The sequence below is a fragment of the Ammospiza caudacuta genome, chromosome Z (genome assembly GCF_027887145.1).
Source record: "Ammospiza caudacuta isolate bAmmCau1 chromosome Z, bAmmCau1.pri, whole genome shotgun sequence".
NCBI lineage: Eukaryota > Metazoa > Chordata > Aves > Passeriformes > Passerellidae > Ammospiza > Ammospiza caudacuta.
Window position 1 is genome coordinate 78735821 of NC_080632.1, and position 13909 is coordinate 78749729.

At 55.3% G+C, this 13909-nt stretch overlaps 1 protein-coding gene across 2 annotated transcripts; it reads right to left on the bottom strand.

The window, feature by feature from the left end:
• Nucleotides 1-792: 792 nt before the first annotated feature.
• DNAJB5 (DnaJ heat shock protein family (Hsp40) member B5) lies at nt 793-13077 on the bottom strand. Of its 2 annotated transcripts, none has more exons than XM_058823684.1 (4): nt 12588-13077; nt 9331-9575; nt 6556-7154; nt 793-2435 (listed from the first exon to the last, which is right to left on the bottom strand). In XM_058823684.1, the coding sequence occupies exons 1-4, from the start codon at nt 12653-12655 to the stop codon at nt 2202-2204; spliced, it is 1146 nt and encodes a 381-aa protein (XP_058679667.1). In that variant the 5' UTR covers nt 12656-13077; the 3' UTR covers nt 793-2201. The 2 variants fall into 2 exon arrangements, with proteins under 2 accessions (XP_058679667.1, XP_058679668.1); XM_058823685.1 differs by lacking the exon at nt 12588-13077 and adding an exon at nt 9649-9828.
• Nucleotides 13078-13909: the final 832 nt, after the last annotated feature.

Genomic DNA, 13909 nt, shown 5'->3' on the forward strand with positions numbered 1-13909 from the left:
ATGGGCACTGCTCTCTCAGCCCTTCACTGACTGTCCCACTGCCCATGTCAGCCACATCCCAGAGGCCTGAGGGGACAGAGCCCTCACCAGCACTGCTGCCAATCCTTGGCAATGTGGTCAGCACTGCTGAGGCCATGCAGGTGGGAGCAGCCATTCTGTGACCCAAGGAGTCGTGTATTCACTCCCTTCCCCTCCTTATCAGGCCCTGAAGGTCCTGTGCAACAAGTACCAAAACAAACAGATTTCTTCTTCCTCTCCCTGCCAGCCCCAAGGGCACCTGGCCAGGGTGGTGGTGGCAGTGACCCTGGTACACTCTCCCGGCTGTCTGCTGGAGCCCAGCCTGGCACCTCCCATCACAACACACACTGAGAAAGTGTATTTTTCAAAATACTTCTTTATTTCTCTCAATACTGACATTACAAAAAAAAAAAAAAAAAAAAAAAAGGAAGAAAAGAAAAAAAAGAAAATTACAAAAAACCCCACTATAAAACATTCAGGTCTCGTTGAAACCGAGAAAAACAAATCAGCTTGCATTTGCGTGCTGGCCTGTCTTCTCGCTCACCTTGTCCACCACATTTCTCCACATTGAACTCCACAGGGACCAGTGGAGGGAACCAGTGGTCACCCCTGGCTGGCCAAAGCAGGTGATTGATTCAGCAGTGCCTCACAGGTCTCGCCCCACAGGTAACACTGTACAGCTGCGCCCCCAGCCCCAGGGACACCCCACACACAGCCCCCCCACCCCAAGGGACCCCCTGCTTCAAGTTAGTAAAAATTTTTTTTTTTTTTAGGAATTAAAAAAAAAGATTCCCAGGCAGGGGGAGGGGGATATTTTGGCAGGGGTTTTCTTGGCAGTGCTGCAGTGAAAGAGGAGCTGTACAAAGCCAGGTCAAATGTGCCTCCAGCTCCACACCAGCCCTTTCCTGGGAAAAAAAATGGCATGAGGCAGAGTGGGCTGAGAAAGGTAGGAAATATAAAAATTCTCCTGATGGAAATCCAAAGGTTTTAAAAAAATACAGTATTTGAAAATGGAGCCACTAAACAGACTGCCTCATGCACCTCCCAGATCCACCCTGATGTCCAGAAACACCTCCTGAATGAATTGTCCCTGTAGAAAAATATATACACACGACTCTCTCTTCTTATTAGAATCCCTAATTTGACCTGAAACACTAGTGAAACCCACAGCTCTGCTCACGCTTGGCTCTGCTTTTGCACCCAGATTAGTGCTACACGCACACACAACCCCACTCTGGGGGTTTGCTGTTCGTGTGGCTGAATCATCCCCCTTTCAAAAAAAGCCTGGGTGCGTCAGGCCAGTATCCCCAATACAGGCAGAGAAAAACCCTTACGAAGTTTATCTAATGAGCTCTATATATATGTATTTAAAAAATAAAAGCAGCAATGCAAACTCAACACATCTGAAAAAAGAAAGCTCCACCCTGGGCTTTCCCCCCTCCTCCTGCTGGCTGGGCCCTGTGGGCAGCAGGTGCAGGCAAGTGCTGCCCACGGGCACTGGGGACATCCCCGGGCAGGGGCAGGAGGCTGGATGGGCCATCCCCACGTGCTCCGTTGTTTGGCACGGCCGAGGCTCGGTGTAGGCTTGGCACAGGAGAGCGGACCACGGCTGGATTGGTACCGTGGCCCCAAGGTGAGAGATTGTCCAGCTACTGGGGGGGCCACAGGCAGGAGTGACCGGCACCGCGGTGCAGCCGGGACCCCAAACAGCAGCAAGTATCAAAGAGGGGAAGAGAAAAACCAGCAGCGGGGATGCCAGATCCTGCGGAGTCCTATTTACACAGCGCCGGACCCCGGCAAGTCCAGCTTCTTGTGGGAAGAGTGGCCTGAAAAGCAGGTGACATAAAAAACCCACGACACGACGCACCTCCCCGGGCAAAGGGCCCACGGCTCTCGCTCTTGCGAGGCAGAAAAAATGGATCTCTGGGGAGAAAGAAAAGGTTTGGCAGTTGGGGGAGCTGTGGCAGACAGGAGTCTCCCCGTTGTTGGAGTAAAAAACCGGCCAAAAAGGATGGATAGGGGGTGGGTCGGATGGGTTTTTTGGGGGAGAAAAGTAGTGTGAGGGGTTGTTTTTTTCTCTTTTTTTGCATTTAAAAGTGCTGTGACACCTTGGCTCTGTGCAGGCCAGGTGCTGTGGCACACGCGTTTGGAGTATTGCTGCTTTAGAGGAGAGTCCCTGGGCTCTAGGAGCATGGGAGGTGCTGCTTGAGGATCTGTCTCGTCTGGGGAGCTATTCTGTCCGGGAAGCGGATTTTGAACTCCACGATCAAGTCTCCTCGCTGGCTGGGGGCCTTGGGGAAGGGCAGCCCCTCCCCACGTAGTCTCTTCACTGTCCCTGGCTTGATGATGTCGTTGCAGGGGAGTGGGATCACCCGTCCATCGATGGTGGGAATGTTCACAGTGCAGCCGCACAAGGCCTGAGAAAGGAAGAGGGAACAGGCCATCAGATGGGGCTGACTCCCGAAAGCATCCTGACAGCCACACCCTGTACCCCACTGGCTGCTCCCCCAGTTGAACTGCCCTGCTCCTGTGGGTGCTGCCCAAGAGCATTGGATGATGCTCACCGGTGCAAGCACAGCTCTCTATTGGCACCAGCCTGGCCCAACCACCATGAACTGGGCTGCAGGAGCCGTGCAGGAGAGGGGTGCCCCAACTCTCATGGGGGGGAAGGACTCCCCTCCCCACCTGCTGGGCTGCCCAGAAGGCACCACCAGCACCCAGCCACCCACAGCAACAACGCAGGCTAAATTTAGCTCCTTTCCAGCCCTGTCGGCCAGCCTCAGGCAGCCGAAAATCCAGCGGAGATCATGGGATGCTGCCACAGCCCATCAGCTGTCACCCTCCGGAGCACGGCAGCTTTGCCCGGTGCTCGGGGTTATCTATAGCACAACAGCCCATGTCCCCTGTCCCATCCCTGTCACCTACAGCCCCCACAGGGCTACGCCAGCATGGCACAATGGCGTGGCTGTGGCACTGGGCTTCCCTGGCAGCTGGGGGGCTGGAGGGGCTGGTTCCCATCTCCTGTCCCCTCGCACAGCCAGGAGCCGGTGTGGGGGTGCCACCCCTGTGCACCCCAGCCCCCAGCAGCAGCCGCACACCGGCCTGCATTGGCAAGCCACATGATGCAGGAATGCAGCAAGAAAATCCTTGTGTCCTTAAATAACTCAGACAGCTCTGTCGTACATGTGGGCAGGATCGTCTCCAGGCTTTCAGCAAGGGCTGAGCGAGAGGACTGCGGAACGATGCTTCTGGAAGGGGGTGGGGGCTGGGGGCTTGCTGAGCTACAGCCTCGAGCTTCCATGTGGGGAACAGCACAGGTCTGTCCCTCTGAACTGGGTCCTGGGAGTCCCAGCCCTCCCAAAACACCCTGCAAGGTGAGTGGAGAAAGATGCAATTGCTGTTTCTGGGGTAGGTGGGGGAATGTTCTGCATTCCCCCCCTCTGCCAGGAAAAGCCTCCAAAGGCAGAGCAGCAACAGGCACCAGGAGAAACACCTCATGCTGGCCACTGGCTCTGAGATGATGGATGGGGCTTCTGCAGCAGAACCAAGGCTTTGAACCAGAGGGCTTGCACTGGGATCTGTGCCAGAGCTGGTTCAGGGTCTTTGTTGAGTGGAGAACAGGGGAGAAGGTCCTATCTCCTTTGCATGGCTCATCTGCACAGGCCTCCTCCTGGAGAGGGTGTCCTCCAGGGATGAAGTCTTCAGCCTGCAGGAGGATGCCATCACCAGCTCTGTGTGAGCAGTAGGTGCTTGGCTGATCTCCAGCAGGTTGAGGGGAAAACAAAGCACAATCTCCCCACATTAAGGAGTTTGTGCTGTGCATTCAGGCACGGATGCCAAAGCCCTCCTGCTCGCTGGTGCCCAGTGCAGTGTGCCATGGCTGCAAGCACCCATGCGTGCCAAGAAAGGACATCTCCAGCCACAAAACAGAAAGGAGGACAAGAAGTCCCTGTGGGAACATGTGGATGGGGAAAGCAGGCAGAGATGTGAGCAGAAGCGGGCGGTAACAGCGAAGGCAGACAGGATCTTAATGTTTCCTTCCCAGAGCCAAGACGCAAGAATCCGAGGCGATCGCTCCTCCGCCGTATGTCCCTGTTTTTCATTCTTCTTGCTCAACTTTGCTGGCATTTGGGAAAACAGTTGCTGAAGTAACACCAGTAACCGCGGGAGCTACCCCGCATCCTAGAAAGAGGCTTGGTTTATCCCTGGGGATGAAATCACCCTGGGTTTGAGCACCGTGCTGTGCGAGCAGAGCTTTATCTAGGTCAACACTGGGTCCTCCTCCGCTCGTGGCGAAGCCGCTGGGGCGGGCGTCGGCACCGGCCGCGTCCCAGTCGGGATGAGCCGGGGCGCGGATGCTTCGAGGAAGGTGACGCCAGGTAAAGGATGGAAAGCGGGATGGTGCCCAGGGCAGGCATTAGGCAGCAGCCAGGAGGGCAGGACGCCCTGCCGGCAGCACTGCCTCCAGGAGAGGCAGCTGCTGGTGGAGCTGTGCATCTCCGCCCTCCCACAGCTCCCCGCTGCAGCATGCGCCTCTGATTTTAGGAAGGAAGACAATGAGTCCCCGGAAAAGCACTCCTACATCTGTGATTCTGCAGCAGACAGGTGGCAAAATGCCTGCACTGCCCCAGCCAAGCACCCAGCAGGGCCAGGACTCAAGGGCTGGGAAGGCCCTCCAGTACCCATCACCTGCCAGCTCTCCTGATGGCACTATGTTCTCTCATGGCAGTGGCAGAGACTAAAACTCAGGCTAGAAGAGGCAGCCTTTCAAGGCAGAAGGTGCAAGAAGACACCTAAGGCTACAGCCAGAGGCTGAGGAGATGGAGAAGTTGTGCTCTGTCACATACTGAGGTGGTAGCATACAGAATTGGAGAGCTCCCAGTATCTGCTCGTGCTCCAGAGCACTTAAGGAACTTCTTTTCCTGGAAGACAAACGCAGCAGAGTATCACACTGTCCTGGCAAGCAGCAGGCTGGGGATGACAGTCAGCCAGACCAGCAGCCCCATGAGGATGGGTTTGTGCTGGGGGAGGTCAGAGACCAGAAATTCCAGCTGAGAGAGATAAGGAATTGCCTGGACCATTAATTTTCTGCTTTGTGTCTACATTGTGCAAATCTACTGCCAGCATGCAGGCCTTGCTCATGGAGGTCACAGGTGTCCAACACTTCTGGTGCACTTCTCAAGCACATTTCTCCAGTTACTGCTCAAAAAGTCAACTCCAGGCAGGAGTCCCTCCACCCCGGCCAGTGCACAGACTTGGGCTAACATGGTCTGGGCATCAGCACAGCCAGGTCAGATAAAAGGAATGATCAGAAGGAAATATCTGAGATAAGGCATGCACTGCTCCATAAATAAGGCAGTCTCTCCCGAGTATTTCTGGACTGGAGATCCAGGAGAACCAGCTACTGCAGGAATAAACCTCTGCACTTTGCACTGTGAGGGAAACTCCTGAGTCTGCAGTATCAGTGGAGCTGAGGTTGCCTCAGGAGTGCCCAGCTCTGCCTTGCCCATGTGCTTTTTGCCCCCAGTACACTCAGGTCACAGCCTGAGCTGGGATGCAGAGCCATCACAGAGCCCTCCTGACTTCCTGGCACACTTCACAAGATCATGTTTTCCTGCCTCAGGTCTGGCCCATTGAGCTTATTTCTATTCAATGCATTTGAGAACATAAATCTGCCTTTGGGAAGGAAAAAAAAAATCAGCTCATTAAGAAGACAGACAGCGTCTACCGTCTGAAAGGAACAGCAAATGGCAGCTGCCAAAAATGTCAACGTTAAATGCAGCTGCCAGCTGGGATTTATTAAAAGGTAGTTTTACAGCAGCAGTGGCGAACAGCACATCTTGTACTGAGGTAATCTTCCCTTTCCTCTCCCACCTTCGTGCAGATTGCTGGATGATCTGTTGCATCCATGTAGCCCTGCCGTGACCTCCAGGACTGGCAGCCTGGAAGTGTTGAGTTTTACTCATTGCCTGGGTTTTTAATTTGTTTGGTTGCTCATCTAGGAAAGCCAGAATCAAAGAAAACAGCTAAAGCACTGCTCAGGGAGGGCAAAAGATTACTTTCCTCCATGTCACCCTGCTCTCTGCACATGGGAAGAAGCACCTGGTGCAACCCTAGGCAGTAACTAAGCCACAGCAGGCTCAGCTACAGGAAAAGCAGGAATCACACTGATGCCACCCAACCGGGGTTTTCTCTTACTCCTACAGAGGATGTGCCCTTTGTTCCACATGTGAATATCCTATGCTAAAACAGAAGAACAAGACATATGAAGAAGGGAGGAAATGGATAAAATGAGCCACCTGAATTGGCTCAAGAAGTGAGGTGTATTCCGCAGGGACTGCAGCATCAGCGTCCCACCCCTGGCATGGAAGTCAAACACCTCCAAAGCCAAGACCAAGTTGGCCTCTGCAGCTCTTGTCTTGCGACCTACCTGGTCTTTCCTATCCAGAGCAGGAGAAGGACTGCCTCCCATCTTGGCCCCAAAGGCCATGAACCAGTGCCACCCCACATCCCATGGGATTTACCACCTGTACCCACCTCTTTAAGACTGATGTTTGCCGTGTAGATCACGTTTGTCCCGTCCCTCTTGAAGTGCGAGTGAGGCTTGTCCTTGAGGATGAAGACGATGTCTGCAGGGATGTTGTCTGGAGTGGCATCCCCTTCTTTGGGGAAGGTGATTTTGGTTCCCTCCTTCCAACCTCGTTTGATGACAATGTTTAGGATCTTGTCCTCAGTCCGCATGGTCCGGCCATCAGCGTTGAGCCTTCTGCGAGTGATCTTCATCCTCTTGGTGGATCCGTGGTAGATCTCTTCCAGGGACACCTTGAGCTCGTGGATGACAGGTGGGTCCTGGACCTTCCTCCGCGTGTGCAGGGACTCCTGGTGCCGCCGGTGAACCCCATTAATGCCGTTGAAGCCGAACCGGCCAAAGGCACTGAAAGGGTCGTCGTCATCATCCATATCCATGTCTTCCTGGTCAAAGCCATTGAACATCCGGGAGCGGCTGCTGGCGAAGAAGATGTCGAAAGGGTTGGAGCCTCCGAAGAAGGATGCGAAGGTGGCATGGGGGTCTCCATGGAAGGTGTAGTGGAAGGTGTTCCCTGAGCCACCTGAAGAGCCACCTCCAGTTTTGAGACCTGGAAGACAAGGGGGAAGAGGAGACATGAACGCTCCCTGTGGGAAAATGCTCTGCAGGGACTGCACTGCCCAGGTGGGAGAATGGCCTCTGCCACCTCCTTCCACCCTCTCCTGAGTGTGCAGACCACCTCCAGCCCAACCACTGTGAAGGCACCATCTCACACAGTCTCATTCCTACACTCTACAAACTCACAATCCATTCAGGTTTCATTCCCTCTATCCCTACTGAAGAAACTTCTTTGATTCTCTCCACCTTATTAATCTAATTTTAATTTAAAAAATATCCTGATCAGTCCATCTCCATTGTTCCCCATGAGCAGGCTCCTTCCTACCTTAATTGTCTTATCTCTGAGACTGGATATTAGGAAAAATTGCTTCACAGAAAAGTTGGTCAGGAACAGGCTGCCTAGGGAAGTGATAGAGCCACCATTCTTGGAAGTGTTCAAAAGGTGTGTGATGTGGCTTAGTGATGAACATGGCACTGCTTCATTAAATGATCTTAGAGATCTTCTCCACGCTCAGTGACTCTACAGGCAGGTGCAGGTGAGCAGACCTCCAGGTGGGCATGCAACTCCCTGCACACTGGCTGTATAAAATGCCAGGTAAGCTCCAGGTTTGAATCATTTAGCAACCTTTCCCATGGGAAACTCCACTGCCAGGTCCCAGGCTGAGCCTGACGTGAGAGCAACTCATCCCAAGTCCCAAAGAGTCAAGGCACATGACAAATGCCCCCCAAAGAGGTCACACATGCTCTGCAAGGCTATTTTTGATCAGCAGGGTTGGGAAGGGTTAAGCCAAGCCTAGCTCAGGGACTATTTTCAGGGCACACCAGTGACAGTGAAGGACTATTTCTGACAGGCAGTCCTTTGTCCCAACCCCCCATGCTCTGTCCACAGCAGGACAAGTTTCGGGGTCTCTTCTGAGTGCTGAAGTATTCTGGCTGGGCTGAAGGGGCTTTCCCACTTCACCTTGCCCACAAAGCATGTATGACCCTGAAGCTCCTCAAAATGCTGACCTTCATTGCCCAAAAAAAAGGGAAACAAAACAGGTGGGGAAGGTCATAGAACATGAGAGGTTCAACAAAGATGGGACATGGGGGAACTTGGTCTTTAACTTGATGGGGCAGCAAGGGAGCTCTTACCCTCTTCCTTAATTCACTCTTATTTTAGATGCCTGCAGGCGACAGGGATTTGCCAAATCTCCAGTGAGCCCCACTCCTAATAGACTGTACAGCCAGGAGGTTTCACCTTTAATCCCATGACGCCAGCCTGAGCGGGGTCCGATTTCATTGAGGCCTCCCGGGAAAAGCTGGTTTCCCACTTGAGAGAGTCTCTTCTCATTTTACAGGGCAGCAAATCACTGTGCCCTGTGCATCCATCACAGCCCTGACATAACTAATGGGTCAACAATTAACCCACTGCTGCTTAATCCCGCCGGTGGCTTGTGAGGGGATGCACCTGCCCGAGAGAGGAGCTGCCTCTTCCACCCAGCAGCCTGCTCCTGCCAGACCTCCTGCTCTTTTAATCACCCAGGCCCTGGGCTGATTAATGCAGATGCTATTCGGCACTCTCCTCGAATGGGGCTGCACTCTTCCATCATCGACTAATAAGGCCGCCTGCCTTGGAGCGGCTCTCCTCCTCCTCCTCCTCCTCCATGCCAACCACCAGACAACAGCAGCCGCTTGGTTTCAAAACAAGGGCCTATTACTTAAATTGGGAAAAGCTTTGAATCCTCTAGGTCAGCCTGTACCAGGGAGGACAGTGGGACCAGTGCCCAAGTGCAGGGGGAGTGTGGGCAGAAGCAGTGCGTCTCTGCTGTGTTATTTAGGTCATTTAAAGAGCTGCTAACAAATTACCTTAGGTACAACCCAGGAGGTGAGCTCCTTCAATTTCTCAGCTGGCACCCAACGTTCTGGGGCAGAGGGCAGGAGGAGCCCAGCCACCCCAGGAAGCAAGCTGACAAATTGCTGTAAAAGTAGCCTGGGGAAGAGTGGGATGAGAGGTGATTTCTGCCACCTGTGGAGCCTTCACTCTCTCTGATTCTTTGGCAACCAGTCCCATTTTAGGAGCAGGCATGAAATACTGAAACATCTCTCTGTGAAAACCCTCCCTCACCTCTAAAACAGATTTGGACCCCACATCCCTGCCTCCCAGTGGGTAGTGCCTATCCCCTTACCTTCCTCCCCATACTGGTCGTACACAGCTCGTTTCTTGGGGTCACTCAGGACGTCATAAGCCTCCGCAATCTCCTTGAACTTCTCCTCAGCGTTGGGGTCTTTATTCTTATCAGGGTGATATTTGAGGGCCATTTTCCGATAGGCCTTCTTGATTTCATCTTCGTTGGCACCGCTCTGGATGCCCAAAATCTTGTAGTAGTCCTTCCCCATGATGGCAACGCTGCTGGGAGCCGAGTACTTATTCCTGAAAGGAGAAAGACAGCTCTTCGTGAGGTGAAAATCACATAGGGGCAGCTGGGGACGGGACAGGCACACACTTATTGCGGAGACGATGCTCCCTGTGTCCCACGGGCCAGCAGCACCAAAGCCGGCTCAAGTCCACGCTTCCCAACAGAGGTCAGAGCCCCGGTGCCAGAATGTATCCCAGCTGTGGTTTTATCCTGTTGAGCCCCTCGGCCGGGACGGGCAGACTCATCTCTGAGGCTGACAGGGAGAGAGAGCTCAAGTCGGGGCACGGTGCTATTATAGGGGCCACGCCACTGCTAACGTCAGGCCAGGACCACGTCCCTGTCCACCCCCCCCGGCTGAGTCAGGAGGGCTGAGCTATGTCCAAATGTAGCTGCCGGCCTGTGTCCACCCCCTTGCCTGGTTCTCTCCCAGCTGGGGACCTGAGACCCAAGTCAGGGTGATGACAGCAGGTTTTGGAGGCTGAAAGCAGTGGCAGGGACCATGTTGTGCCTTCACCTTAGAGGAACTTCAAACATTTTGTTCCTGAAAGCAATTGGCATTCAGCTGGAGATAAGCGCCTCCGGCTGTCAGAGCCATAATTTGTATTTAGCGGAGAGGGAACGGAGCCGTTAGACAGAAACATCTTGTGATGGTGGGAGGGCTTTTTTCTTTTTCTGTTTTAAAAAAAAACCCAACACTTTCTAGCCTGACTTGCACTCCCCAGCTGGATCTTGCAGTAAGGCAGGAGCTCAGGGCTCACTCGCTGCATCGCGCGGGGGCTGAGGCTGTGCCCATGCCTATACTAAGGCATGGAAAACCCGGTGGCCGTAATTCATCCCCCACTCACCACTGGAGCCACAGCCACCCAGGGAGCAGCCAGGGGGACGGCAGGGCTGCTCCTCCAGGCAGAAACTAACAGGTCCCATGCCTCTCCCCAGATGTTTCCCACTGCTCCTCGACTTTTGGTTATCTGACAGCAAACACTTGACACCCCGAACTGCAGGGTCTGGCCTGGCCCCTCTCACACTCAGTGCTGACCCTGCTTCTCCCAGGTGCTGCCCTTGCACTCCCACTGCTCACATCCTGCTCCCTGCTACAGTCCAGTTTCACCCTATACTTGCTCCAAAGACACCTGAGCCACCCCAATCCACTGTGCCCCTCCAGCAGAGGGATTATGGAATGGGGTGTGAGTTTTGGCCCTTTCCTTCACCATCATACAAGCTACCAGATGTTCTCCCCACCCTTACTCTCTGTCCATGAGGTCCCATTGGAGGTCACAGAGGGATCTTCCAATCACCACAGCTCGATCAAGGGTGGCCATGCTCCCCAAGGATCCATGCTTGGGTGCTGCTCTAAGCATCGGGCAGCCACATCAAGCATCCAACACTTGCCTTGGGCCATGCCCTGGGTAATGACCCCCTACAGGAGCTTGGAAATTGGCCCCACATTTGGCCACCTCCATCCAAACCACCAACTTCTGCTCTTTTTTGCTCCAGCTGTGGAGGAGAAGCTTTGCTGTAGATGGGGAGGGGGGCTAAGGCACCCCTGAAGGACACAGTGAAGGGAGATGGGGGCATCTGCAAACACTGTACAACAGCTCAGGCAGCACAGAAGAGGTGGGAGGAGGTCCCTGGGGGCATAAAGAGCATCTGACAGCGTCTCCTGTGGCAGCTCCCGGATGCCAGCACATTTCTATACCAGCTCCTGCATGCAGAGATGCCAGCAGCACCCAGCCCACACAGGTGCTGGGGGATGCTCTGCCCCCAGCCCACATCCACCTCCCCATTTACCCTCCCTAAGTGCTGGGGAAGCTGCAGGAGACCTGGTGTGAGCAACCAGCAGGAGAACCAAGAGCTATCCTGTCCATTCTCCACACCAAAGGTCACTCCAATACCCCACATCCCCACAGCAACCTCCAGTGGAGGGCACGGGCTCCCTGAGGCTGGTACTGGGATGATGATTTGGCCCTGTCTCGCCCTGTTGCTGACCCTCCCACAGCGAGAGCAAACCAAGCAGCGCTAAAGATAACCCATCACACCCTAGCTCCAGCAACACAGAGCAGACAAACCTTCAGCTCTCACTGCCCAGGGATCTCAGTGTCTGGCTCTGACCCCACAGAGCCCAACCTGACAGCACCACTGGGACACCCTCATCCAGCCAAAACCCCAAAGTGTTTCCCATGAAAAGACATCCCAAAAATGCAAAATTCTGTCGCTACCCACAAGATCTCTGGTCTTGCCCACCGAGAGGTCTTTGGCCAGGGTGGGGATGCCTGATAGGATCTCTGACCTGACCAAGGACCCCTTCGTCTGGCTGGGCATGGGGAAGGGAATTTCTGTACCGAAATGCATCCCGGTGCCGCGTTTACCGTGCCAGAGAGGACCAGGTGCCGGAGGGTGACCCGGTGGGTTAAGGCACACTCCCGAGGCTCAGCTCACATGCACAATTGTGGTAAAACACGACTCTGTCCCCGCAGAGCCTCCCTCCTTCCCTCCCACCTCTCTGGGATCAGCTGCGCCTTGCCACCGATCTTCTCCCCCTTCTGCTCAGTCATCCTCTCCTGACTTCCCATTTAACCCCCTCGGGAGCGGTTGGGGGGGGGTTTCAGGCAGGCAAAGGCATTCCTGTACCACCCTTGCAAATCAGATGTCCCCAGATAATTCACGGCCACCCTGCCTTGGTGAAAACCACAGGCATTCCCCTGCCCTGCCGAGCCAGCCTAACCTCCATCCTCCTCTTGCAACCACACCAAAAGAAAAAAAAAAAAATTAAATAAAGAATAAATCTTTGTTCCGGCCCCGCACATGACATCAGCCCGAGCAACCGCTGGGCTAGCGCGCCAGCTGAATAGCGATCGTTTGACATAATCCCTCTGCTCGGCAGTCATCTAAGGGAACTAACCCACCCTGGCAACGGCACAAGATTTTTTTTTTGCCTCATCTCGGGGTGCAAGGTCACCGCGGGATGCCAGGGACAGGCACTGATGGTTTAACGAGGACACAAGGTCGAGAGGCGGAAACCCACTTACCGAAACTTTACGAACACATTCATAGTCCAAGCTGTCATTTTTAAAGGCTCTAGCTTTATTTTAAACATCGCGGCTGTCCGCAGGCGGCGGCAGGTGCTGTGTGCCCGGCCGGGAGGCACTGGAGGGCGGGAGGAGGGTGGCGGGGCAAAAGGCGCTGGCTCGTGCCGGGGATGCCGCCGCCGCCAAGGGATGCTCTGCTGGCGAGTCCCCCCCTCCAGCTCCTCCGGCACACCCAAAGGGCAGCTCTTCGCCAGCCCGGCAGCCGTGGTTGGCTCTGACCTCGCTCCCAGGATGGCTCTGAAAGGGCTCCTCCGGTGGACGCGGTGCCGCCGGGGAGCTGCCGTCCTTTGTGTGCTTCCCAGCCGCGCACGGAGAGACCCTTCAATGGAGTCACTCGCCGCGCCGTGATTTTCCTTTTAATTGGTTTCTTGACGCTTTCTCGTTAAACGGACAGATTAAGACATTTCTGCTTAATCCGTCAGTTGCAGCATTCCTCTTCTCCGCTGCCACAAGGCACCCGGCCGCCTGGTACCGTCACGTCCCCCACGCAGCCCCCTCCAAGGAGCGCAGGGAGCGCAGCCAGGAGCCCCCCGGTGTCCCCAGAAACGACTCTGCTGACGCCCAGGGCTGAGCACCCGCCAGGCGAATCGGGTAGGGAGAAAAGTAGGGCGGCGTTGATATGGAAAAAAGTCACGTTAACCAATGTGCACCTCCCCAGCTTTTCCCGTTCGGATGCATGGGGGTCCCTGTGTCCCCCGCACCGGCCGCCGGCACCGGTCCCCCGGCAGAAGGGATTTGAGTGCCGCATTCCCGCCCGGCGTCCCGGGCTCCCCGTGGCGGCAGGGCAGCGGGAAGGGGACGGTGCGTCCCCCGAGCCCACGGCGCAAAACCTACTTCTGAGAAGTCACCTTCAGGCACGCCAAAGAAAGCTAATGCCACCGCGTCCCCTCGTCTGTCACCGTCACTCGCAGGCCACGGAGAGCATCCTCTCCAGAAGCTCTACACCGAAACTAGGCAGCCGTACCGGGGGTACCGCCAGGGCAGCTCCTGCATCCCACCCGCGGCAAGCGAAGCAGCCGGGCGGGCGACAGCCCCATCCCGCCGTGTCCCCAGGGGCTGCAGTCCCGCCGGGCTCTGAGCCGGCGGGGTCCGGCCCGGCGCGGGTGCCGAGGCAGCGCATACCTCTCGGCGCGGCTCCAGAAGAGCAGGATTGCCGGCATGGTAGCGTATCCCGGGCTCAGTCAGAGAGCTGCTGGGGATCTTGTCGCGCCGGGGCAAGCAGAGGCACCCGTGCCCGTGCTGGATGGCAGTCTCAGGCAACC

Bases quoted from the DNA above. Each gene is read 5' to 3' on its own strand.
- DNAJB5 (XM_058823684.1), bottom strand. From the start codon at position 12,655: ATGTTTAAAATAAAGCTAGAGCCTTTAAAAATGACAGCTTGGACTATG. The intron at 9,576-12,587 runs GTAAGTGGGTTT...TTCTCCTTTCAG, and splicing joins AATGTGTTCGTAAAGTTTCG to GAATAAGTACTCGGCTCCCA. The intron at 7,155-9,330 runs GTAAGGGGATAG...CTTGTCTTCCAG, and splicing joins CGACCAGTATGGGGAGGAAG to GTCTCAAAACTGGAGGTGGC.